Source organism: Jaculus jaculus, chromosome 1 (assembly GCF_020740685.1).
Source record: "Jaculus jaculus isolate mJacJac1 chromosome 1, mJacJac1.mat.Y.cur, whole genome shotgun sequence".
Lineage (NCBI taxonomy): Eukaryota > Metazoa > Chordata > Mammalia > Rodentia > Dipodidae > Jaculus > Jaculus jaculus.
The window spans coordinates 173862579-173887881 of NC_059102.1; the positions used below are offsets into that span (position 1 = coordinate 173862579).

Genomic DNA, 25303 nt, shown 5'->3' on the forward strand with positions numbered 1-25303 from the left:
TGGAAATAGAACATAGGTCTTTAGACCTTTAACTAAGCACCTGAACCATTAAGCCATTATTTACGTGATGCCTTTTCTTAAAAGGCATCTTGATATACATTTTAGGTAAGTCCAGTGTTTGCTTTAGGTAAGGAGTTTGTCACTTGATCAAGTACCTTGACTATTTAACTTTTTGCCTACTGAGAAATTTCACCTAAGAGATATGACTTTAGGCATTCAAAAGAGAAAAACTATAAAGAGAAACAAAGTTATATGCCATTTGTCATTCCCTTTTTCTTGTCAGAAACAACTGGCCATTTTGTCTCTGAACAGTGTCAGCAGACACATGGCTTAAGCTTGCATAACATCTGAGATAAAGGGGGTGTCACTTCTTTTTCCAGAGCCCAGTTTGCCATGACTTTGAATAGCATATAACAGTAAGCAAGAGCAAAAGGAAATGACAGAGCAGTTGTCTGTTTTCACCTGGTGTTGTAGTCCTATTCACATTGCTGGTAGAAATAATCCAATCAAGAGCAGCTTCTGGGAAAAAGAGGTTTATTTTGGCTTACAGGCTCGAGGGGAAGCTCCATGATGAGAGGGAAAAACAACTGCATGAGCAGAAGGTAAACATCACCCCCTGGCCAACGTAAGGTGGACAATAGTAACAGGAGAGTGTGCCAAACATTGGCATGGGGAAACTGACTATAACACCCATAAGCCCATCCCCAACAATACACTCCCCCCAGGCAGCACCAAATCCCAAATATCCACCAGCTGGAAACCTAGTATTCATAACACCTAAGTTTATGGTGGACACCTGAATCAAACAACCACATTCCATCCCTGGCCTACAAAAACTGATAATCAAACATGATGTAAAATGCAATGCATTCATCTAACTTTAAATGTCCCCATAGTTTTTAATCAGTTCCAGTGATGTTAATACATCTCCATAGTCCAAGATCTTTTAACTGAGCCATAATACCAAAAATTAACCTCAAAACCCATAATGGCACCGAATAAACATTCACACTCCAAAAGATGGCATTGGGCCTAGCAATGAAACATTTAACCAACACAAGATTTAAAACAACCAGGGCAAACAGCAAACTCTGTACCTTCAAGTCCAACAACTCTAGCCAGTGACAAATCTCTATGTCTGATAATTCTAACCAGTAATAAGTCTCTGGCATTTCAATTCTGCCCCTCCAGCTAGGCTATTCACAGTCCTGAAAAGCTTCACTGGGGTCAGCAGCTCTCCTTGGCTGCCATCTCTTGGTCCTGGCATCTCCACTGGTTCTCCACTGCAATCCACAGTTTATCATCATGGACCCGCAGGGTCTCCATGCAGGCCACCAACAAAACCTGCTTCACACTGCCCATAGCCATTTCCAAAACACAAGACCATGTTGCAAACTCAATGATCCTCTATTTCCTGCATTTCTTATACTCCACAATACCTGGTAGGGTGCCAATTTGTTAATCCTGGGGGAATAATGCAGACGTTGAAGAACAAGGCACACCTTGAGCACTCATCCCCCTTCAAAAGAATCAAAATTCTTCCTGTTTCCCCCTCCAGTCAGCTAGCCCAGCCTCAGAGGTTGTAATCTCTCAGTTGCACCTGAATGGGCAACAGTTCATCCAAAGATTTTTTCTTTCTGTGACACATCCCTCTGTTCACACCAGTTCGTTTCTATGCAAAGCAACCCTACACAACTTCTCAGGACACGGCCATGACAGCAAGCTTCGCACAGAAACTGCTAGCCCAGTCAAAGTAAAGCTATTTCTCACCCTCATAAGCCAAACCTCACAGTCCATAGTTCTCACTGCATTCAGGTCTTGTAGTTCAGACCAGAATAGTCCGTCAAGCTGTACTTACAGCACTGAAAGGCATTTCTTAGGCCAAGGTTTCAAATCCTCCCACATTATTCTTGAAAATCAGCTCCAAAAGGCCACAGCCACACAGTCATGTGTCTAGCAGAAACCCCTCTCCTGGTACCACTTTACTGTTGCAATTCAGTTTGCACTGCTGGTAGAAATCACCCAACCAAGAGCACCTTCTGGGAAAAAGAGATTTATTTTGGCTTACAGGCTCGAGGGGAAACTCTACCATGTCAGGGGAAAGCAATGGTGTGAGCAGAGTGTGGACATCACCCCCAAGCCAACATAAGGTGTACAATAGCCACAGGAGAGTGTGCCAAACACTGGCATGAGAAAACTGGCTATAACACCCATAAGCCCATCCAAAACATTGCACTCCCTCCAAGAGGCATTAATTCCCAAATATCTATCAGCTGGGAACTAGCATTCAGAATACCTAAGTTTATGGGGGACACCTGAATCAAACCACTACAACACCTAGGAAATTTGTTTTACCCATTTGTAATACATAAGGTGATTGGGTCTTGCCTATGTCTAACCTGGTTAAACTTCAAAACAGTATGAATTACATCTGTGCTTATGACTTTTTTTTTTTGAGGATTTACTACAAAGTACCTTTAATATGTCTGCATCTTCAGCAAGCATTATGCTCATGTTGGCACCATAAGTTAGGTGTGCAGCAGTACACATTAGACACGGGGTCATTCCAATCAGTGTTACCAAAGCATAGTTCTGGTAATGTGCTTATGACTTTTTGACCCACCTATCATAAGACATCTACTGTGTCTAATGTATGGCAAATTTACACTAAGTCTACATCCCTATATAAAAATTATACAGCACCCTTAAAATGTGTAAACAGTTGAAAAATCTTTAACTTTAGTCAAAGTGTTTAGGTTTAGCTTGAAAATTAGCTTTGTGTTCTTTTTAAAAGGAAATTAGTTTTAGGCAAAATTTAGTCTTTTTAGATCTCTTACATCCTTCCTACATATATGCACATCTTCATTAATATACTTTAACATTCTGATCTAAGTTCCATTCCAAAGCATTCTATGTCCAAAGTCAAAAAATACCTTCTCATTTCCTTTAATCATCTAATCTCAGCCCATCATTAACCATTTTTCTTATAAGATTATTAAGAAAAACTACACCAAATTGATTAATCTTACTACCTACTGACAAAGAAGCTAGTAGTTTGTCTTCAAGAAGTTATCCATCTTGCTATTGGAAATTTGTAGAGAAAAAAAAGTCTTCCTTAGTATTTAGGTCAACAAAAAAATCTCTACCTGAAAACCAGACTTGCTTTATAATACCAGTATATATACCTTCAGGTTTTATATAACCCATTTATTTGAGATAGCTCCTATTAATAAACTCCATGAAATATACTTTATATGAATACAAGACAAAACATAACAACCATTTTGGAGACATTCTTTATAAACACCTCCAACACATTTGTAAATAATCTTATTAGGAGTAACTAAGGCAAATTTTGTTTCTATCTTGAGGCAGGCTTGCCTAGAACTCAGGCCAATTGCTCCCTCCTTTTAACAGGACATTACAATCTTTTAAAATACCTGGCAAAGGGATGAGATACCTTTCAGTGAGTTGTTGGCCAGGACGTTCTCTGATGCCCCCAAAACATAGGCCATTTGCCAAGGCCCTTGGTTTCCCACCAGGAATCTATGGTAAGACCCTATTGCTGAAGACTCCACATACTTGGGCTACATGACCACTGAGAAATCCTGCTGGGACTGAGCTGATAACCTCCTCCATGTAGATCAGCTGACAGAAAGCTGGAAGAAGCCATTCTTCATGCAGTTCAATGGGAAAGAGAAATCACCAGTGAAAATTCTCAACAGTGGACACTGCAAACCTTATATTTGGCCAGCTAGGCCAAATGAGCCAATGGGTACAATAGAGACATGCCTGTCATGGTGGAAACCAACTGCCCTCCAATTGGACTGGAGGCCCACTCCAAGGGAGGGAATACATCCCTGATACTGAAAACTTAAAACAGGGGTAGTCATGAGCCCTAGGGGTGCAACATCTGCTGCTGTCTGGCTAAATGTATATACTATGCTTATCAAACTGCCCAGTAAACACTTCTCTTAATGTTCATACCCTTATATTAATGATACTCTCACTTTTGGCAGAGAATCTTCTTTTTTTAGATGGCAGTGACCTTGGGATGATTCAGAAGGCATCATGGTGCTAGAAAGAAGTGACCAGATTGCTCAGTACTGTAATATCTCTATCTCACCTTCCAAGGCTCAGGGTCTAATGTGGAAGAGGTGGCAGAAAGAATATAAGGGCCAAAGGAAGGGTAGGACTCCTTACAATGTGCTACCTCCCAAAAATGGCCTAGATATTCATGACCTCACAGAACCTGACACTACCTACACAAGACCATCATAAGAGCAGGAAAAGATCATGGCATCAAAATAAAAGGAAGACTGATTGAAATGGTGAGGGGATATGATAGAGAATGGATTTCAAAGGGGAAAGTGGGGGGAGGGAGGGTATTACCATGGGATAATTTTTATAATCATGTAAGTTGTTAATAAATATTTGAAAAATGAAAATAAATAAATAAAAAAAATACCTGGCAAATTATGAGCCACCACCTCAGAGAGAATTTTGATGTTTTTAATAATCCTCTACATAAGCTGAAGTTAACCTAGAACATAAACTCAGTAATTATATTTATGAGATCATATAATAAAATATGGCTTTGCTTACATAAAATTTTAGCTCACCATAAGCTTTAGTTAAATCTGACTTTTAAAGACAAAACCAAAAAAAACTTGAAATAAATCAAATGCAAATAAATTTTTAGGAGAGACCTGTTGGACTATTTGGAGTAATAAGGAAACCAAAAGGTGTATATAAGCAATGTATTACTTGTTGAAAGCCCAAACAAGAGGAAATATTAGGCACAGTTCAAACTAAAATTATTTACTTATTTTTATCAAGCAATTTAAAAGTCATATAGCTTAAAATGTGGAGGTAGGATATCACATTTGGATCCTGAATTGGAGATCCTCCTGTCTCAGCTTCCCAAGTAGCTTGGATAACAGGCTTAGCTTATTTTACTATTTATCTTTCTTTTTTTTTTCCCCTGAAGATCTTAAAAGTGCTTTTAAAGGAGATTTTTCAACAGAACAGTTTTGACCCATATCTTCAAAGACAAGGACAAGCAAATGAACACAATACCAAACACAGACATGGCAGCAATAAAGGCTCTTTTGACACTGCCACACGGCTGCCAAACTGAAACTGAAGCAGAAATAGTCATGCTGTCAAACCAAAAGTGAATCCAAAACAGACCTCCATTGGAAATCCCTGAACAGAGCCAGAGAAGGTTAAGGGCATACTTTGATCCTTCATCCAGGGGAATTAATGCTGTGTCAGGCTTCCCTTTTAGACCCAGACAAGTGCACAAACCAGAAAACCAGAAAAACAAGAAAAAACAAAAAACAGAGTGGAAAAGGCACTTCCAGAGGTTTCTTATACAATACAGGAGAGGACCTGCAGTCCTGTGCAAAAGCTCCCCTTCAGTGGCTTGGTCCAAGTCCAAAACCACGAGCATGCAGATGGATGGAGATATGGGTTCTCCTGTGGAGACTAGGGGTCCTTCCCCGATTAGGTCACCCCAGAGTTGTGGAGGAGGTCTTGAAATATGGATCCCGGGTGAGCCCCCAAGATGTTATAGGATCCAGTGTCACACAAGTCAGACCATCAACTCATGGAATGTGAGGCAAAGTTTTATAGGTTAGAAAGAAAGAAAAAGAGGAAAGCTGGCAGGCCAGGTCTGAATCCCAGAGTTGGGGATCAAGATGCAGCCCTTATCTCTTTGAAGTGTCAGCTTTTATTGAAAATAACCACATTATGTTTATATTAGAAACAGGATTGGGAGTTAAACCACAAAATTACATACTGTTAAACAAAGGGGGGTATATTACCAGAAATCACAAGGTTACATAGGTCAAATAGGTGGAACTGAGGCAAGGAACATTCTATGCTCTGTAATCAAAAAGATACCTAGTAACAAAGAGATACAGGAAGGTCATGGTACATTGCACAGAGGGACCCTCTCATTCCTTAGGGAACAGTAAACATTTGCATTGTACATAGGGATCATCCCCTTCCCTTCACATTGTATATTCACCATACAATTTTGCACTCCCACCAGCCGGGGATAAGGTTTCCTCTTTCCCTACCACCCTGCCAGCAAGGCTGTCGTGATTTTTTGATGGTTGCCATTCTGACTAGAGTGAGATGGAATCTCATAGTCATTTTAATTTGTATTTCCATGAGTAGAGATACTGAAAATCTCTGTAGGTGCTTAATGGCCATTTCTATTTCTTCCTTTGAGAACTCTGTTCAGTTCCCTGCCCCAATGTGAATGAGGTGCTTGATTTTTTATTGTTTAGGTTTGTGAGTTGTTTGTAGGTTGTAGATATTAATCCTTTGTCAGAAGTAGGTGTAGATTTTCTCCCATTCCATAGCTTGCCTACTGACTCTGTTGATGGTTCATTTATCTGTAAAATACCATTTTATTTTCTTGATGTCCCAGTTGTTGAGTGCTTGTCTAATTCCTTGGGCCATTGGAGTCTTGTTCAGAAAGGCTTTTCCTATGCCTATATTTTGGATTGTTCTCCCTACCTTATCTCCTAGTCAGTTTAGAGTTTCTGGTCTTATATTGGGGTCTTTGACCTACTTGGAATAGGTTTAAGTGCAAAGTGAGCGGAGGTATTCCAACCTCAATCTTCTACATGTGGCTATCAGTTTCTTTAACACCATTTATTGAAAATTGTTTTTGCTCCACTGAACACTTTTGTCTGCTTTGATGAAGATAAAACATCTATTGTTATTAAAAGTTATACCCAAATTTTCAGGTCTATTCCAATGATTGATATTCCTATTTTATGCCAGTACCATGCTGTTTTCACTACTATTGATTTATAGTGCATCTTGAAATCAGGTATGGTGATACTACCAGATGTGTTCCTTTTGCTGAGCACATTTTTGGTTATCTGAGCTTTTTGTGTTTACATATGAATTTTGAGACTCCGTTTTTTGTTTGTTTGGTGTCCCCCCCCCCAACTCTGTGAAGAACATTCTTGGGGGTTTTGAATGGAATTGCATTGAATCCATATGTTACTTTTGGCTGGATGGTCACTTTAGCAACTTCCAATCCATGAGCATATAAAGTCACTCCATCTTCTCATGCCTTCTTCTAGCCCATTATTCAATTTTTTTAAAAAAAATATATATTTGAGAGAGAGAAAGAGAGGGAGTGAGGAAAAGAGAAAAACAGAGAGATAAAGACAGAGAGGTGAAGTGCCCTCCAGCCACTGATGCACGTGCCGCCTTGTGAATCTGGCTTATGTGAGTCCTGGGTAATGAAACCTGGGTCCTTTGGCTTTGCAGGTAAGAGCTTTTAAACCATCTCTCCAGCTACATTATTCATTGTTTTATATTTTCACTGTACAGGTCTGCTCCTTCATTGGTGAGGGAGAACCTAAGTACTTTGAATTGTGTGTGAGTGTGTGTGTGTGTGTGACTATTGTAAAGGTGACATATTCCCTGATTTATTTTTCATGCTGTTTTCATTGATATATACAAGGGCTAGAGGTTTTGTGTGTTGATTTTACATCCTGCCACTTTGCTGAAAGTGTTTATAACTTCTGGGAGGTTTGTGGTGGAGTTTTTTATGAACAGAGCTTGTTTGACTCTTCCTTTCCAATTTGAATCCCTTTTATTTCCTTCTCCTGTTTTATCACTTGAGCCAAGACTTCAAGTACTATGTTAAAAAACAGTGGTGATTAATCTGCTCTGAGTTTAGCTTTGGTAGATGATATGCATCCAGGAATTTATCCATCTCATCCACATTTTCCAGTTTTGTGGAGTAGAGGGTTTTTGAAATAAGTCCTGATGATTCTGCCAATTTCACTTATGTCTGTTGTGTGCCAGAAGGCGCTACATGGGTGATTGGGGGAAATGACCAATATCTGCCCAAGCAACTCATTGTCTAATCTAATTAGCAACAAATAACCTGACGTGATGCCCACACAAGTGCAATAGTGGCACACAGCCATGGTGAGGAACCAACTACTCTTGATTTGGCTAACTGATCCACTCAGTGGTACTAGACCCATAGCTGGAGCTGGGAAACAAGTCAGAACCATACCCAAACATAAGCCCACTCTACAATTTTAAGCTATCATCAATCATGGGGAACAAGAGGGCCTACACCTATCAATCTGTCTATCAAAAAAGTAAGTGTCATTTCAATTTTCTTGGTGCTAACTTACTTTCCATTGGAGAATCTGCTTCTCTTTTTCAGATAGATGCAGATCCTATGGAGATAGCTGCCCCAACATACCTCAAAAGGGGCCCAACTGAAACTAAGGACAATTGGTGAAACAAGCAAGGGTGATGTTTTCCTATGAACCGGATACCAGCATAAAGGGGAAGGAGACCAACACAGAGAAAAATCAACTCCTACCAAATCAGAGAGCCAGAGCTTCAGAGGCCCCCAACACCTCATCACTGAAGCAGACCAAAAATGAACCCAACATGGCTCAGGGAAATTTTGCGGAAGGCGGGGAGGAAAGAATGTCAGAGTCACATGTTGGGTCATGATTTGCAGAGACATTTATCATACCAATAACTGGGGACTAACCCCACAGTGCACGACCCATTTACATCAACAAGGAGGGTCTAATGGGAGGGGGTAGATCATAGATGAGCCTAAACAATGGTACCAAACTGCCTGTATTTGAGGAAAAGAAAACTAATAAATCAAATAAAAAAAAAAAAAAAAAAAAAAACAGTGGTGAGAGTGTGCACCTCTGCCTAGTTCCAGATCATAACGGAAATGCTTCATTTTTTCCCATTTAGAATTATCTTTGTCTTCAATCTGTTGTATATTGCCATTATCATGTGTTATATGGTCCTTTCATCCCTGTCTTCTCCAGTTTTTTAATCATGAAGGGATGTTGAGTTTTGATAAAGGTCATTTCTGGATTTATAGACAGGATCGTGGGATTCCTGAGTGTGAGTCTGTTTATGATGTATTATGTTTATTGATTTCCATATGTTGAACTAACTTTGCATCCCTAGGACAAAACCTACTTGATTGAGGTGGATGTTGCTTTTGATATATACTTTAATTTAGTTTGCATGAATTTTATTGAGAATTTTTATGTCTAAGTTCATCATGGAGATTGGTCTGTAGTTCTCTCTCTTTTCTTTTTGTTATGACTCTGATTTTGCTAGTAATGCAGTGTTGTCTTCATAGAAGGAATCAGGAAGTGTTATTTCCTTTTCAGTTTTGTGAAATTGAACTTGAGAAAATTGGCTTCAGTTCTTTAATAAAGATTTGATAGAATTTGATAGAATTCAGCAGTGAAACAGTCTGGGTCTGTACTTTTTTGATGGGAGTCTGCAAAGGAAGCAACACGAAATCGGTTCTCTATCTTTCCCACTAAGTCTCAGGGAGTGTCATGGAGGAGGGGGTGGAAGGATTATAACAGCCTCAGGGCGGTGAGAATAGCTTCACACAATACGTTTCCCCCATCCCTGCAGAGACTGACTGAGGACTTTTGGTCCACCCGTAAATACCAATAATCCCCCTGACAAATACCCTCAGCAGATTCGTGGCAGGAAATAGGGGATTTATGTGTGCTATACATATTTTTAGTAAAAAAATCATTAAATTAAAATTTTGATGGGTCCACTTTGAGGAAGAAGGAGGAAGTGGTGGTAGAGTGGAGGAGAAAAGTTGTTGGGCTGGGAGAGTATGGCAAGACCAAAAGAAAGTTAATGTGGGAAGACTGTGATCACAAATACCTTCAAACATATAAAATTATTAGTAAAATGATAAGTAAATTTTATTCTTGAATAAATAGCACAGAAGTAGTTTTTAAGACCCATTAGTCCCACGAAATACACTAATGTAAAATAAATGTATCTTTACTTTCTTCTTAGTGATTAATTTATTAGACATTTTTGAAATTCATGTTAGAGTTTCTCTGTATAGTGCAGGAACATCTCAAGTGATTAAGGTTACATGCTCTATACAGTTAAGCTCCTTTATAAAACAGTTCATAAACTCTCTGTTGCAAGTAAATCATGCCACAGAAGTTGATCAGAGATATGTTATACTCCAACAGTCAACATACCCCTAAGATGATCAAAGTGTGACCGTGATCACATTGGCGCTACTTTGTTTACAACATGTCCATTTTTGTTGGGAACTGGAAACAAAATTCTGTCACCTGAAAGTAATAACATGTTAACATTTAATCCTCCGCACAACCTAAAAGAAAATGTAAGGATAATATACCCATTACCTATCAGAAAATGAAAGCACAAAACTATTTAAAAATAGACTGAAGCAGGACCCAGACACAAAGGAGACTACAGAAGGTACATATTATGAAGAAAAGATGAAGAAAGGAAAGGAGGAAGGAAGGAAGGATGGTGCTGAGGAAAGAAGCAAAGAGGGAAGTATAAAGGACATGAAAAAAGAAAAAAAAGATATGGGTAGGATAAATATGCAGACATTTATCCTACCCCAAACTGTGGGCTAACACCAGAATGCATGACCCATATATTTCAACAAAGAGGGGCCAAGGGGAGGGGTTAGGTAATGGATGAGCCTAATAATGGTACCAAATTGACTGTATTTGCTGAGTACAAAACTAATTAATAAAAAATGTAAATAAAAAAAAAGAAATAAGATATGCTTAAAGTTTGGCACACAGAGGAGCCTAACTCAGAAATAAAGTCAGGCTTTCAGGATCCATGATCCATGTTCTTAACTGTCACATCAGTACTGGATTAAAAGCAGAACCCTGGGTAATTTAAATGATTACATCACTTCTGAAAGGCTTCACATTTTATAAACAATATTTAGTAGTTATGCTTTATTCATAAGGAGGTAGATCAGTTTTCATATGTCACAACTGCCAAAGAAAAAGGGGTAATTGTGAAAACATATTATAAGTAGATTTTATCAAAGCGAAAAATCTTCACAATTATTATCCACCATGAAATTATTAAAATTTTGACATTTTCATGTTGATTGATGATGTTTTGATCATATTCGCCTATTACCTTCCATTAAATCCCTCATCATAATGGAATATCTGTGTTTATTCAAGAACCTTATTCAATGCTTTAGCTATCAGAAACGTATAGTGATGATAAATGTAACAGAGATATCAAATGTATGATCAGGGATATGTAATTTATTGCTCATATCGATTTCGTTGGATACTCAATGCATTTTCACCCACATTCATTTTATATTCTTTCCTAAAAGCTGTGGTGATCTACACATAGGTAATAGACTACACTGTATTTATTGCAAATATTGGGCTAAAACATCTAATAACCAATCATAAAATTATATTATTGAAATTTTATTTCATCAGTTTTGTCTCCATTTTGCTTCATATATATGATGCAGATGCTACAGATGACTGGGATGGTATGTAGTTTGGAGGAAAATATAATCTTTTCTTTTACTTATTTATTTTTTTTAAGTTTTTATTTATTTATTTGAGAGTGACAGACACAGAGAGAAAGACAGATAGAGGGAGAGAGAGAATGGGTGCACCAGGGCCTCCAGCCACTGCAAACGAACTCCAGACGCGTGCGCCCCCTTGTGCATCTGGCTAACGTGGGACCTGGGGAACCGAGCCTCGAACGGGGTCCTTAGGCTTCACAGGCAAGCACTTAACTGCTAAGCCATCTCTCCAGCTCTATTTTTTTTTTTTTTGAGGTAGGGTCCCACTGTAGCCCAGGCTGACCTGGAATTCACTATGGAGTTTCAGGGTGGCCTTGAACTCATGGCAATCCTCCTACTTTTGCCTCCTGAGTGCTGGGATTAAAGGCGTGCACCACCATGCCTGGCTTATTCTTATAATCTATTGGCATGTAATAGCTCAAGAAATAAGTTAAAACTCAACAAACCTCTAGGTCAGTCTGACCAGAAACTTACTATGTGGTCTCAGGCTGGCCTCAAACTCATAGTGATTCTCCTATCTTTGCCTCCAGAGTGCTGGTATTAAGATATGCACCACCATGCCTGGCTAAAACTCAACAATTTTTAAGTAAGCAATTGCTTATGATTGATAGACAAATATTTACCCAGGACTGAGGCTAGAAAAAGTGGAAAAAGAAAGCCCACGGAGGAAGTGAAGTGAGTGGATTGCTGACAATTCCAACCTTATATTTGCTTTGCTGAAGTTGGAGTACATTTGTTCTTCATTGTCTGGCATGGTTTGTCTTGTTTCATTTTCAAACATATGTCTCTTCACTCTGAAAGCATGAACTTTTAGGGTCCCTGGGTAGAAATATTCTTTACTTATGTTAGCATTGTTTTTACCATAAATAGTATAAATCCCTCACTAGGAGAATATAAATGTATCAAAAGGCAGTTAATCACTAGTTATCACAGTCTATGATAACTGATAGTGAATTCAAGGTTAACCAAGGACAAATTTGGTATAAGTGAAATTGTCAGGAAACTGTCCATGGAGACTGAATTCCACATATTTTGGAAAACAGCTAAGCATACAAACTATCAATGTTTTCTTATAGTTAGACAGTTTACCAAATATATTTTAGTAAATTAAATTGTATGATTCAATGATTTCCTTGAGTATTAGGCAATAACAACAACAAAAAAAAAAATAACACACATATACATACATACCAGAAAATTATTTAAACTCACCTTCTATTTCACAATTTTCTCAATGTTTCTTTTATGTCCTTGTTCCTCAGGCTATCAAGGGATTCAGCATGGGAATCACAAGGATGTAAAATAATGAGGTCATTTTGTCTTGAACTGGGGAGTAGGAAGAATTTAGCTTGAAATATATAAAGAGCACAGCTCCCTGGAAAAATCACAACTACAGTTAAGTGAGAGGCACAGGTGGAGCAAACCTTGACCCTCCCTCAGCACAGCGGATCTTGAACACAGATGAGATAATGAAACAGTAGGAGACAAGAACTCCTGAGATGGTGCTCAGCTCTATGAAGCCAAAAATAGTGCATATTGCTAACTCATTGACTTGAGTGTCTGAGCAAGAAATTAACAGGAGAGGGGGAATATCACAGAAGAAATGATCAATCTCATTAGACCCACAGAAGCATAACCAGAATGTCAATGTAGTATCTATATAAGCATTTGTGTCCCCACGAGGTAAACCGCGGCCATGAGCAGGGAGCACACCCTGCTGGACATGTTCACTGTGTAGAGCAAGGGGTTGCTGATGGCCTGGTACCGGTCAAAGGCCACCACTGCCAGCAGCACGCACTCAGAATCTTCGAAGACACAGAATATCAGGAACTGAAGACCACAGCCAGCAATGGGAATTGATTTTTCCTCAGCTAAGAGGTCGAACAGCATCTTGGGTCCAATCATTGTGGAACAGCATAGGTCACAGAAAGAGAGGTGCTGAGGAAAAAGTACATTGGTGGTGTATGAAGCTGAGAATCCATGTGAATTAAGGTGATCATTCCAACACTGGCCATCAGAGTCATGAGATAAACAAGTACAAGCACAATAAAAAAGTGTACCTTCATCTCTCGGTTATTGGTAATACCCAAAATAATGAACTCATCTACAGAGGAGCAGTTTTCCCTGACATTCTTCTGTGTTCTTCTACAACAAAAACCAAGACACAAAAACCAATACACAAAAGAAACATGCTGAATTCTGATGAACAGCATATTTATAAGGCATAACATTATTTGCATTTTTTTTCTCTTAGATATACAGTCAGCCATATTTGCTTTTGTAAGGCATTATATTTAAGCAGAAGACACTATCTGATACAGCATTTCAGAAACTGAATTCTCAAGTTCATTTTGATGAGTGTCTGTTTAGGTCCCATTCTTTAATTTGTCTATACCTTGCCTACCTTATTGCTTAAAGTATATTTTAACATTCTGAAATTTCAGTAGATATTAGGATACTATAGAATAACCAGCATTTTTAGTGACTAGATTGCTAATTATTGAACAATAAAATTTGCCATTCTTAATTTTGACATAGACATAAAAATCATTTCTAAAAGTACATGATCACTTTGAAAAGCTTTGTATTGATTTTTTTTAATTAATTAATTTATTTATTTGAGAGCGACAGACACAGAGAGAAAGACAGATAGAGGGAGAGAGAGAGAATGGGCGTGCCAGGGCTTCCAGCCTCTGCAAACGAACTCCAGAGGCGTGCGCCCTCTTGTGCATCTGGCTAACGTGGGACCTGGGGAACCCAGCCTCGAACCGGGGTCCTTAGGCTTCACAGGCAAGCGCTTAACCGCTAAGCCATCTCTCCAGCCCTGTATTGATTTTAAAATCAAAGAAGATATAATTGCCTAACACAGAGAACACTTATCTTCTACTATTTATGGTAAATTTGTTCTCTAGTATCTGATAAGATACAAAATAGATGCCACCAATATCTTCTTTAGAATTTTTCTTTTTTTTAGTTTTACCACACAGATTATAACCTATGTGCCAGAGGACTCTGACAGCCAAGAGTGTATACCCTGATTTAGAGAAATGAGACAAAGGAGTATAAATAACACATGTCTAAGCATAGTAGCAGATCTTAAGTGCATTTTATGTTTTACAGATACAAAAGGTAACATGAGGTAAAGATTTTTCCTTAATGAGTATGTGTATTTTTGTGTATTTTAATGAATGACCATGTGCATATGGTATACATGGCAAATGAGAATTAGGGTTTAGGGAATAGATGTCTGGGAGTTGTGCCCTAGGAAACTACAGGGTATTTTTTCTTCACTTGGATTTATAATTACATATATTATTATTTTTAATATAATAATTCAATTATCTTTTGATAAATAGAATAGCCAAAATATATTCCTTAAATTAAATATGTATCTATGCAAGGATAAAGGCTTTCTTATAATTTCAGATGATTATGATTATGGGATATTTGCAAATTCAATCTGAGTCTACCAGTTCAGTAATCTTTCTTTATATTTATTTATTTGAGAGCAGCAGAGAGAAAAAGAGGCAGAGAGAGACAGAAAGAGAGAGAATGGGCATGCCAGGGCCCCCAGGCACTGCCAACAAACTCCAGATGTGTGAGCCCCTTTTGCATCTTGATAACATGGGTCTTGGGGAATTGAGCCTTGAACCGGCATCCTTAGACTTCACAGGCAAGTGCTTAGCCACTAAGACATCTCTCAGGCCCCCCATTTTTTTTTTTTTTTTTTTGATTTTTGGGTTTCATCAAACTTATTGAACCAACTAATACACGTAAATTGATTCACTCACGAACCTCCAATTTCTTTTTTAAAAGTAACATTTTTATTATGTCATGTTTTGAAGTGCTGGAACTTACTTTTGAGCAGTTCTTTCTTAGTTGGACATGAGCAGGTAGCATTCTATTATACTAGGCACTGTTTGGAGCCTGGGCCTCTGGAGCTATTTTCTTTATGCTATGGTGTTGCACAAACAAGTTTAATTAGTTATTCTCATGTGGTTTGTTCCTCCCCTGTGAGTAGATCATTACTAGCAAAAATGATTTTTCACTTCTATCATCAAATTTATTTCTCATGATGAGAATTTGAAATTAAAAAACTGCTGGTGTATTTTCTGCCATTGTTTCTGGCCATGGGAATAATGTGGATGTGTGGCTAAGCTAAAAGGAAGCCTAACCAGGAGTGAAGGCACTGTCAGAGAAAGATGGCTGAGTAGGCAAAAATCTACAAGCTTGACCAGAGAAGAAATTCTGTAGCTATGATCTAACTACATAGGTAAAGAGGCTCTATGGAGGACAGGAGGTCTGGCTTGGAGAGTCTACTCCACTAACATGCTGTGAACAACACTGTCTTTTCTTTTGGCTCTAGGATATCAGTCCTCAACATGGCTCAGTATGAGTCTAGAGAGTAGAGTGCTTTTGATCAATGAATGGAACTATTTCACTTTCTCTTGCATTTACATATATACATGAACAATTATATATTTACATATAATAGGTTTTTTTGCTTTTTGATTTCAATAATAACATGTTTTATATGTATCCATAATGTGAAAGTAGCATCTCGTCCCTCCTCCGCGCCACCGTTCCACTGGGGGCTTTCCTCAGTGGGGTTGCAAAGGCTCCTAAAAGCTCACCACTAAAGTAGACTTAAACCATATAAAGTTTTAATATTTTTTGTTGAACACCTATTAAAGAGCTGAAATGCCCAGGCCTGAGTATGCTCACACAAGTACCAAGTACATGATAGATAAAAATTTTAGCTCATATACTTCAATTAATTTAGATTCTCTCCTACCTTTATCCATTTATAATATGAAAAAAATCTCCAAAATCATGTTATTTTTAAAGGAAAAGGCAATAGAAATGTTTAGGATCTTTAAAGATTAATCCAATGAAAGGAATCATTGTCCATGTTTAATATTTTAAGCAATGATTTTATTTTCTTTTAAATATGCTTCATTGAGACATAGCTTATACATAATTCATCAACTTTAAGTATATGATTTGATCATTTTGACATGTATACAGTAATAGTATCTGTCACTACAATCATTCTAAAGAATATTTCTATTTTGCAAGAAATAGCCTCCCACTCTGTACCTCATAGCAATCAGGAATACACTTCAATAACAAGAGTTAATAAATAACTATGAAGCCCCACAATGTGAATGTTATTCTTTCAATAAATTGTAGAAATATAGGAAAAGAAATAGCTCATGACAATTATTTTAAATGAATATATTGAATTTGAAAAGTGACTAAGAAGGAATGGAGAGGTCATTATTAGGAAAGTCTGTGAACCACATTTTTTCCATTAGCAATTTAGAAAGTATAAAGATTAGAGCAGTATTTTATTGATTTTAGGCTCCATTTGATCAGTAATTCAAGACAAATATCCAGTGGAAAATTGAATTTTATAAATTGATTCATTCCTATGATGTCTTGAAGCTTGTAAAAATAAGTACATTTTGATATTATCATTGAATATATACATATACATATACATATACATATACATATATATATATATGTATATATATATGTGTGTGTGTGTGTGTGTGTGTGTGTGTGTGTGTGTGATGCTATGCAAGAAGAATTCAATGGAATCTGTAAAACATTCATGTTTTTTCTACAATAGAAGCATAAAGTGGCATGAATCTTCTACAGAATGTGACATTCTGGCACATTTTTCATATTATGCATGATATTTAAGAAGCAGAAAGCTACTAAGTTACTTTCCTGAAATACACCTTTCTATATTTCAGTATTTAAAGTTGCTATCAAGATGAGAAAGCTAGATATATGCTATCTGAAAGTTCATTAACAGTGCATGTGTAGTGGAGATGGGGTCAACTATCACTAAATGTAAATAGAAAATATGTTCAGTAAGTGCTTATCCAGCTGCCAGCTCTGTAAATAATAAGGGATCAGAGAAAATAAAGCCAGCATATTATTCAGCTGCCTGTGTACATCAGTCTTCCAAGCAGTGCTGTTGGTCCCACAGACATTGCTCATGTATCTTCTACCTTCTGAGCAGTACCACTGCTTCTTGGTTGCTCCTCCTCGACCCTCCCTGTTAGCAGATTTGTCTGCTTTGAATGCTTCACCATTCTCAGCTTTCAGCAAGCAATGTATCTTGCATGTCACCTCTGAAAATGTTATTGGGTGTCTCAGCAATCTGCCCCTTTTCCCAGGTGTAGCTAGGCTCTGGACACTATGACACTATGACTGACATCAAAAGCTCTTAAATTGAAAATCATACATCCATTGAACTAGATAGAATATTTAGTATTTACAGAATTACCTAATTTCCAAATGTTAAAAATGAGCCAACATTAACTTTTACTTGATATTCATTAACAGTGAACATGTTACACTGAGGTGAATAGAAGAGAGATTTTATTTCTCTTTAATTTTTAAATCACTCAGGATTCATTTCTTTTGAAAAGGTCATTACATTTATTAAATAACTACTTTTGAATGGGATTCTGTATCCTAACATAGAAAGAACATTAAAAAATAATGCTCAGGAAGACAGGCAAGAAAACTAACTTTATAGACAGTCTAAATCAGGAAATTGTTTGTTCATATTCAGTTATTTATGACTCATTCACTTCTAAGTCTTTTGGACATGTTTGGGGTGATACTAGTACAGAGGAAAGACAAATTAAAGATGTATTTTCTCACCCTATAAAATTCATTTTGAACTAATAAAACTATATTTATGAAACCTATTTTCCCTTGCTTATAGCCATAAGGCTGAGGAGTGATGTATAAAACCTATTTCGATGTAAATTAAAGGAAAACATGTTGAGATCTTTGAGAATAATTAGTTATACCTCATTTTAAAGAAGGGAGAATCCAAGAATCCTCTATAACAACAACAAATCATGGTCTTTCTAATTGTTCCTGGTTAAGAGGAAAGACTGAGACCCATGGTTGTTCACCTTACACTCAGTGTAGGCACAGTTGAAAGTAATGGGTAGTATTATGGAGGTCTCATTGGTAACAACGTACTTGAATGTACATGAACACATTTCAGAATCTTCTTATAATTCAGGGGTAGCAAGTAAGATCACTGAGAACACAATTTAGTGCTGACTGCTTTTTTCAGAGCACCTTTTACATCTTTGTTTTGTAAGCTGTAGATCAGTGGGTTTAACATAGGAATCACAACCGTGTAGAAGACAGAGGCCATTTTATCTGTGTCCATGGAATAACTGGAGCTTGGTCGGAAATACATAAAGAGCAGTGTCCCATGGAAGACAGCCACAGCTGTTAGGTGAGAGGCACATGTAGAGAAGGCTTTGCGTCTGCCTTCAGCTGACCTCATCCTACAGATGGTCACTATGATGTAGCCGTAGGACAGGAGGATGGTGACAATGCTGCACCCCACGACACAGCCGATGAACGTGAACATCACTATCTCATTGATGGAAGTATCAGAGTCGGAGAGGGCCAGTAAGGGTGGGATGTCACAGAAAAAGTGGTTGATGATATTTGAGTGGCAGAAGGACAGTCGAAATGTGCAACAGGTGTGGATTGCAGAATCTACCAAGCCTACCCCATAGGCAGCAGCCACTAGGTGGGTACAGCTCTTCCTGGACATTGCGATTGTATAGAGAAGTGGATTGCAGATAGCAACATAACGATCATATGCCATGACAGCCAACATGAGACATTCCACATCAGCAAAGGCTCCAAAAGCATACATCTGAATGGCACATAAATTATATGGAATCCTCTTTTGATCAGACAAGAAATCTGCCAGCATATTGGGAGAGACAGTGGAGGAGTAACAGACATCAGAGAATGACAGGTTGCTCAAAAAATAGTACATGGGTGTATGAAGTCGGTGGTCCAGCTGGATTAGCAGGATCATGCCCAGGTTAGCAATCACTGTGATGCCATAGACAAGGAAGAAAACAACAAAGAGTCCCTCCTGCACATCCTGTTTGCGGGAAAGTCCCAGGAACACAAAGTCAGTGAACACTGTGCAGTTCTCAGCTGGCATAGCTCTGACTCTGAGTTCCCTGAGTGAGAATGAAGAAGCAGATTTGGAGGGTTATACTCATTTGGGGTTCCTAGTTAAACTTCTGGTGCTTTCTTGTTTCATTCAGAAAATGTTACCATTGCTTTCAGTAAGCATAATCTACAGGAAATATATTCAATCTAATGTCAATCTGTAGGACAGTGATGCTATCTCTGGTATCAATGTAGTTCTGCTTGGAAGCTGCAGCACCCAGCCACCCACTTACGTACGAGATGCCTGTAAAAGCAGTGTAGTATTTAACAAATTTCTGCTTGTAGGAGATTAGGAAATTATTGATATCTTCAGAAACAAAGGCAGTATTTCTTATTATTTGTCAAGATAACTAATATCTTCTTACAATTATTTTTTTTAGTTTTCTAGACGTGTCATCGTAGCCTGCAAAAGAGAAATAGAGTTAAGTGAGAAGTATAGGCAATGGATAGATCTGTTCCCCTTCCTTCAGTTCTACAGTTATGGAGGAAAGAAATGTGGGCAGAGGTATTTGTGCATATGACAAGTTTACTTTCCTGGGAGCCTTTCAGTTCCTCATCAATTCCTATAATCATCCTGCATCCTGCTGTGACGGGATGGAGAGTCACTGTGCTGGGACACACCTGAATAAGAAGATTAATGGTTGAAGAAGGATGCAGAAGGATATGTGTGAACTCCAAGCCTGGGCATCCGGACAGACATATGTCAGAGTTTACCTCTGTCACCTTCAGAAGCTACTATTGCTCATGGGCTTCTGAAGGTTCTCAGAAGCTGTTGTTCACATGGTTCTCAGGAACATTTTGAATCCAATTGAAGAGAAGCTTATAGCACGAGAGGTTGAAAGGCAAGACAAGCACGACAGTGACCTAGCTGAATCTGTAGTCACAGAGACTCCACATGAGCAGTTCACCAATAGTTCAGAGGTATACAACAGGTGGTAAAACCATGCCATATTCACTATCTCATAACCTCAAAGATGTTTGCTTGAGTGCCTGTTCCAGAGTTAGTAAGGTCTTCAGTGGGTGTATCTCTATGTGTTCACGGTATGCAGTGCCACCCTTTCAATTGTGTAGACTATAAGCATCTCTGTGTCGGGCCCCTGAGTGTTTAAGACATGCTCTCAGGAATAAATAAGCACTCAAAGTCTCCAGAGGTTGTTGTTTTCCTCGGTTGTTTCCTTTGCTCATTTTTTTTTCCTTTTCTATAAGAGTTACATCTTCTGACTTGTGTTTTAAAGTTTGTAACTCTTGGGATACCAACTGAGTTCTAAATTCTATTATATTCTACTCAAGCAAGTTGTATGATAAACATGTAAAATGTATTCTTGCCTTGACATCTCAGGTTTGTGGATATGTGACAAACATGGTTTTATAGCTAGATGAAGGGAAAATAGACAATAGGCTAAAATCTGAAAAATGATACTGTGATTTAGGCATAGAGACTCAAACTTTAGGTAAACTTAGTTTAATATCTTTCCTCAAATGCAAATATTTAATAGTGAGTTCATATAAAATATGAAAACATTTGAGCGGGGTGTGGTGGCACACGCCTTTAATCTCAACACTTGGGAGGCTGAGATAGGATGATCACTGTGAGTTCAAGGCCAGACTGAAACTACAGATTGAGTTTCAGGTCAGTGTGGGCTAGAGGGAGACCCTACCTGCAACTACCACCTCCACCCCTGCAAAAAATATAGACACTTAAAAATATACAAAGTTATACACAACTTAATAACATAAGTGATATTTGGGCAAGTGAGCAAGAAGTTTTGACCCTCTTCTATTTTATTTTTTCATGTCATATGTGGTATTTATGTGTGTTAGCATTAGCATAGGCACATGTATGCATGTGGTTGTGTATGCATTTGTGTGCTCATATAAAGCCGAGAGTTTGTTGTTGGGTTTCTTTCTTTATCCTTTTATATAACAAGAATTTTATTTATTTATCTATCTATTTATTTATTATAGAGAGAAAGAATGGCCATGCCAGGGCCTCTAGCTACTGTAAATGAACTCTAGATTCATGTGCCCACTTGTGCCTCTGGCTTACATAGGTACTGGGGAATCGAATCTAGTTCCTCAGCCTCTGCAAACAAGCACTTTAACCACTAAGCAATCTCTCCAGCCCCTCTTTTGCCATTTTTAGTTTGTTGAGGTAAAGTCTCCTAGTAAACCAAGAGTTCACTGAATCAGAATGTCCATCTAACCAGTTTACCTTGGGGGTCCCTTAGGGATCCCCTGCTTCTCTTCTGAGTTTTGGGGTGTAGGTTGGCTTCCATGCTCCCAGCACAGATGGAGCTGGAGAACCAAACTGCAGTCCTCACACTTATATGGCAAGTAGGTTCCATCTCCAAAACCCCAAGGTTTATCCTCAAATAAAGCCAGTTTTTTTTACTTTTTACAGTGATCATACTGCTTTTGTTATCTAATTATACTCACAAATGATCTCATTTGCTTTTATTATCACATGAGTCCTCAGTTAACACAATAATCTTATTTCATGAGCTCTGAGTTCCTAAGGAGAAGTTTTATAGAAAATAAATTTTATTGAATCTCCAACAATTCCTCATTGTTCACTCCCAAATTAATTCCAATGAAACACATTTATCTTAAGAATGTCTAACCTAAATTTCATAGACTATTTTAAGATTTTTTTTTTCATGATGAGAAAGTTTTAAGATGTAGAAAATGAATGACTTTATGTTCTTGATGGTCATTCAATTCCATTTATAAAGCAAAGCTGCACTGCAGTATTAGTGACTGAGAGCAGAAACAACACATAACAGGGACTACCACTTGAGAAATTTGTTTTATTTTTGTACACCAGACACTTGAACATTTTTTATATTGCTATTAAGACTAGGAGGTCTGGGAAGAAGGCTCACGGGTAAAACACTGGCTTTGCTAGCCTGATGACCTGTTTGTATTTCCAGAATACACATCAAGGTGGGTGGGTAACATGAGCGTCTGTAATCTCAGCTCACCCATGATGAGAAGGGAGGTGGATACAGGAGAATCCAAAGCTTACAGGCCACCTAGCCTAATAAACACAGTGGTGAACAATGGAAAACTCTGCCTCAAACCCACACTCAAGGTTTTCTTCTGACTACCACAGGTACACAATGACAGAGATGCCCACAAGAACACACATGAACACACACAATGAATAGAAAGATTAAGTGGTGTGAAGAGCAATGGCAATGCACAGATACAGGAAGCAAATGGCGAATGAAGTCAGTGCCTCTTGAAGTTGTGCAACTTAGCCATGAACCATACTTCATGTTGGCAATCTTCTCTTATTTTCAAAATTTGAATCAGTATATTTCAGTTATAAGTGTTAGATTACTACATGATTAAATGTCTTTTGTTGATTGATGTGTCAAGAAAATCTACAATAATTGGGCATATTATTTGAGTCATGTAATTGATTCAATCTCTACAAATCCTGTATATAAACACAATTATTAACAAAAACTAAGTAAGTGTTCTATCAATGAACAGTTTCTGCTCCCCTGTATTTAAACTTTCATGTTTCCAACGTGATACCAGGATTATAGAGACACAGGTCGTTCTCATTGCCATTCTCGGCTTTTGTTGTCTACTTTTAGGTATGTGTGTATGATCTCTTTCTTTCTTTCTATAAAAAGAAGAAAATGTGTTGTGTAAAGACATTTATCTGACCATTTGGATATGAAAGTATTTAATTATGTGCTGTTTATAATAACTAGAGTTTTATTTTTTAAGTAATATTATTTATTTATTTTATTACTTATATGTGTCTCTGTGTGTTGTGTGTATAAGTGCACAGTCTCTTGCCACTGCAAATGAATGCCAGATGTTACATCACCTTTTGTGTGAGCCTTTCTGTGGAAACCGTGGACTTGAACTTAAGCCTGTGGGCTTTTCAAGCATTCACCTTTAACCATTGAGCCATATTACAGCCCCATGACTAGAGTTTGCCAATGCAGTAATGACATATTTTAGTTGCCAATGATATGATATTGAATCCTGCTTGCTTTATGAAAAATTTTAAAGTATTTATGAATCAAAGAAGTTAACAGTAAGTGACACTTCAGAAATCAAAGTATGAACTTTATACACTTTACCATGTCAAATCACATGAGTCTAAGAACAAAATGCAATCTATATAAAGACAAAGCCCCTCTCCAGTGTTACAGTGTTTTGTTTTGTTTTTAGTTTTCTTAAGTAACTCTGAAGGGTAGTTCGCATGACTATACATCATAGGCAAAATTGAAATTAAGTGTGGCAATTTGGAAAGAATTTATGAAAGCTTAAAGTTTAATCTTTTGCCCAGAGGGCTAGACTATAGAAGGACGGCGAGATCTGTCATACCATATCATATAAGAGGCTTAGAGTTTATTGACAGTCTAGCTCACAGAATGTTTAGAGACAGTCCAGCAGGATTGAAAATTGTGGTCTCTGACATGAAGTGACTTTTGGATTGTCCCACCAATTATTTCATATTATTTTTATGCAATATTCTGACAAATGTACCGACAGTTTGTTTTATCACTATTAAACTTTTTGCTCTCTCTTATAAACTTATATCCCAATTATGTTTTAATATTCACTCATTAAAGTAGTATTTCATATGTTAATCCTTGAGCAATACAGTTTTCTACCAGTCACTGAAGGATGACTGAAAGCAGCATGTTGTAGAGAGTGGAGGATGGAAGGAATTGAAATATATTGGTGGGAAGGGATTAAATATGCAGTTTGAATTTACCCATTGTCTATTGGATTCCAAGATGGAATGGTCAGTTTAGTTTAGCTTTCCAAATTCCTACTAAAGTTATGAATCTTCTAACCAAACTCCCAGATAAGAAACTTTTTTATCAACTAGCTACAAGATCAAGATATTTCATTTCCTCCACCACTAGACATATAGACATATATTGTGTAAAGCTTTCTTATGATCTTTAAAAGATAAAGGGTGTGTCTTTGCCAATAGCTTCCAAGGTTAAAGCACATGGTCCTTGGCTCCATTTATTCTATGTCTGTGGTTAGTAATATGTATTATGTGGTGGTGGTTGGAGCATATGGCCAATGTCTGGTAGGATCCAGGGAGAGAAAGAGAGAGAGAGAGAGAGGAGAGAATGGACTGATGCCGGGAACAAGATATACACCACCTCCAAAGTATGACTACAGTGATTTTCTTCAGCTAATTCCAAGTTCTTAAGGTTTCCAGAACCTCCCATTGTAATGTCACAATACAGGTACCAGCCCTGGGCTACATGAACCTCTATGGGGATATTTTATATCTGAGTATCTGGCCATAATAGATAAATGATATGGGTGACAGATAGATGACTATAGGAGATGATAGATATGTTTTATTTAATTTTAATTTTCATCATTTTTTTCTTCAATTTAGTTTGCATTAATTAGATGTGGTAATGGGTTCATAGAGACACAAGACTGATCATTTTATGATATAATACACATATATCATTTGGAAGGGAGATTGTATCTTTATGTTTTCATACTACCAGTGATCCACTGACATTCCAGTTTGGAGGTAGTTTTAAGCTATGGTGCTGTTTATTGGTTCTAAGATCAATAAGAAAACCTAGGCAAAATAGTATAAACTGCACAAATAGGGACTTTAAAATTATTTCCAAAAGAAGCATTTATCCTCATAAATGTTCCCATCATGGTACTTTCCTAAAATCTGTAACAGGGTTCAGAAATCCCACCTTGAGAAGCATGGTCAGCTCCTGGATTGCACTTAAATTGTAATTTTTCACACAGGTATCACATAGTTGCAGATTGAATCTCTAAAGTCTTTAATAACTTTTTGCTTATACCAGCTTAAATCATGGTTGAGATTATAATAATCTCTTGGGTAATCAA

General features: G+C 37.7%; 1 protein-coding gene and 1 pseudogene across 1 annotated transcript; both read right to left on the bottom strand.

Annotated features, from left to right (window-relative positions):
* Positions 1–12627: 12627 nt before the first annotated feature.
* On the bottom strand, positions 12628–16512 carry LOC101595773 (annotated as a pseudogene).
* A 1970-nt stretch (positions 16513–18482) lies between these two features.
* On the bottom strand, positions 18483–19421 carry LOC101596068 (olfactory receptor-like protein OLF2). Its single transcript, XM_004667645.2, has one exon. The coding sequence runs from the start codon at positions 19419–19421 to the stop codon at positions 18483–18485; it is 939 nt and encodes a 312-aa protein (XP_004667702.2).
* Between the last annotated feature and the right edge of the window lie 5882 nt (positions 19422–25303).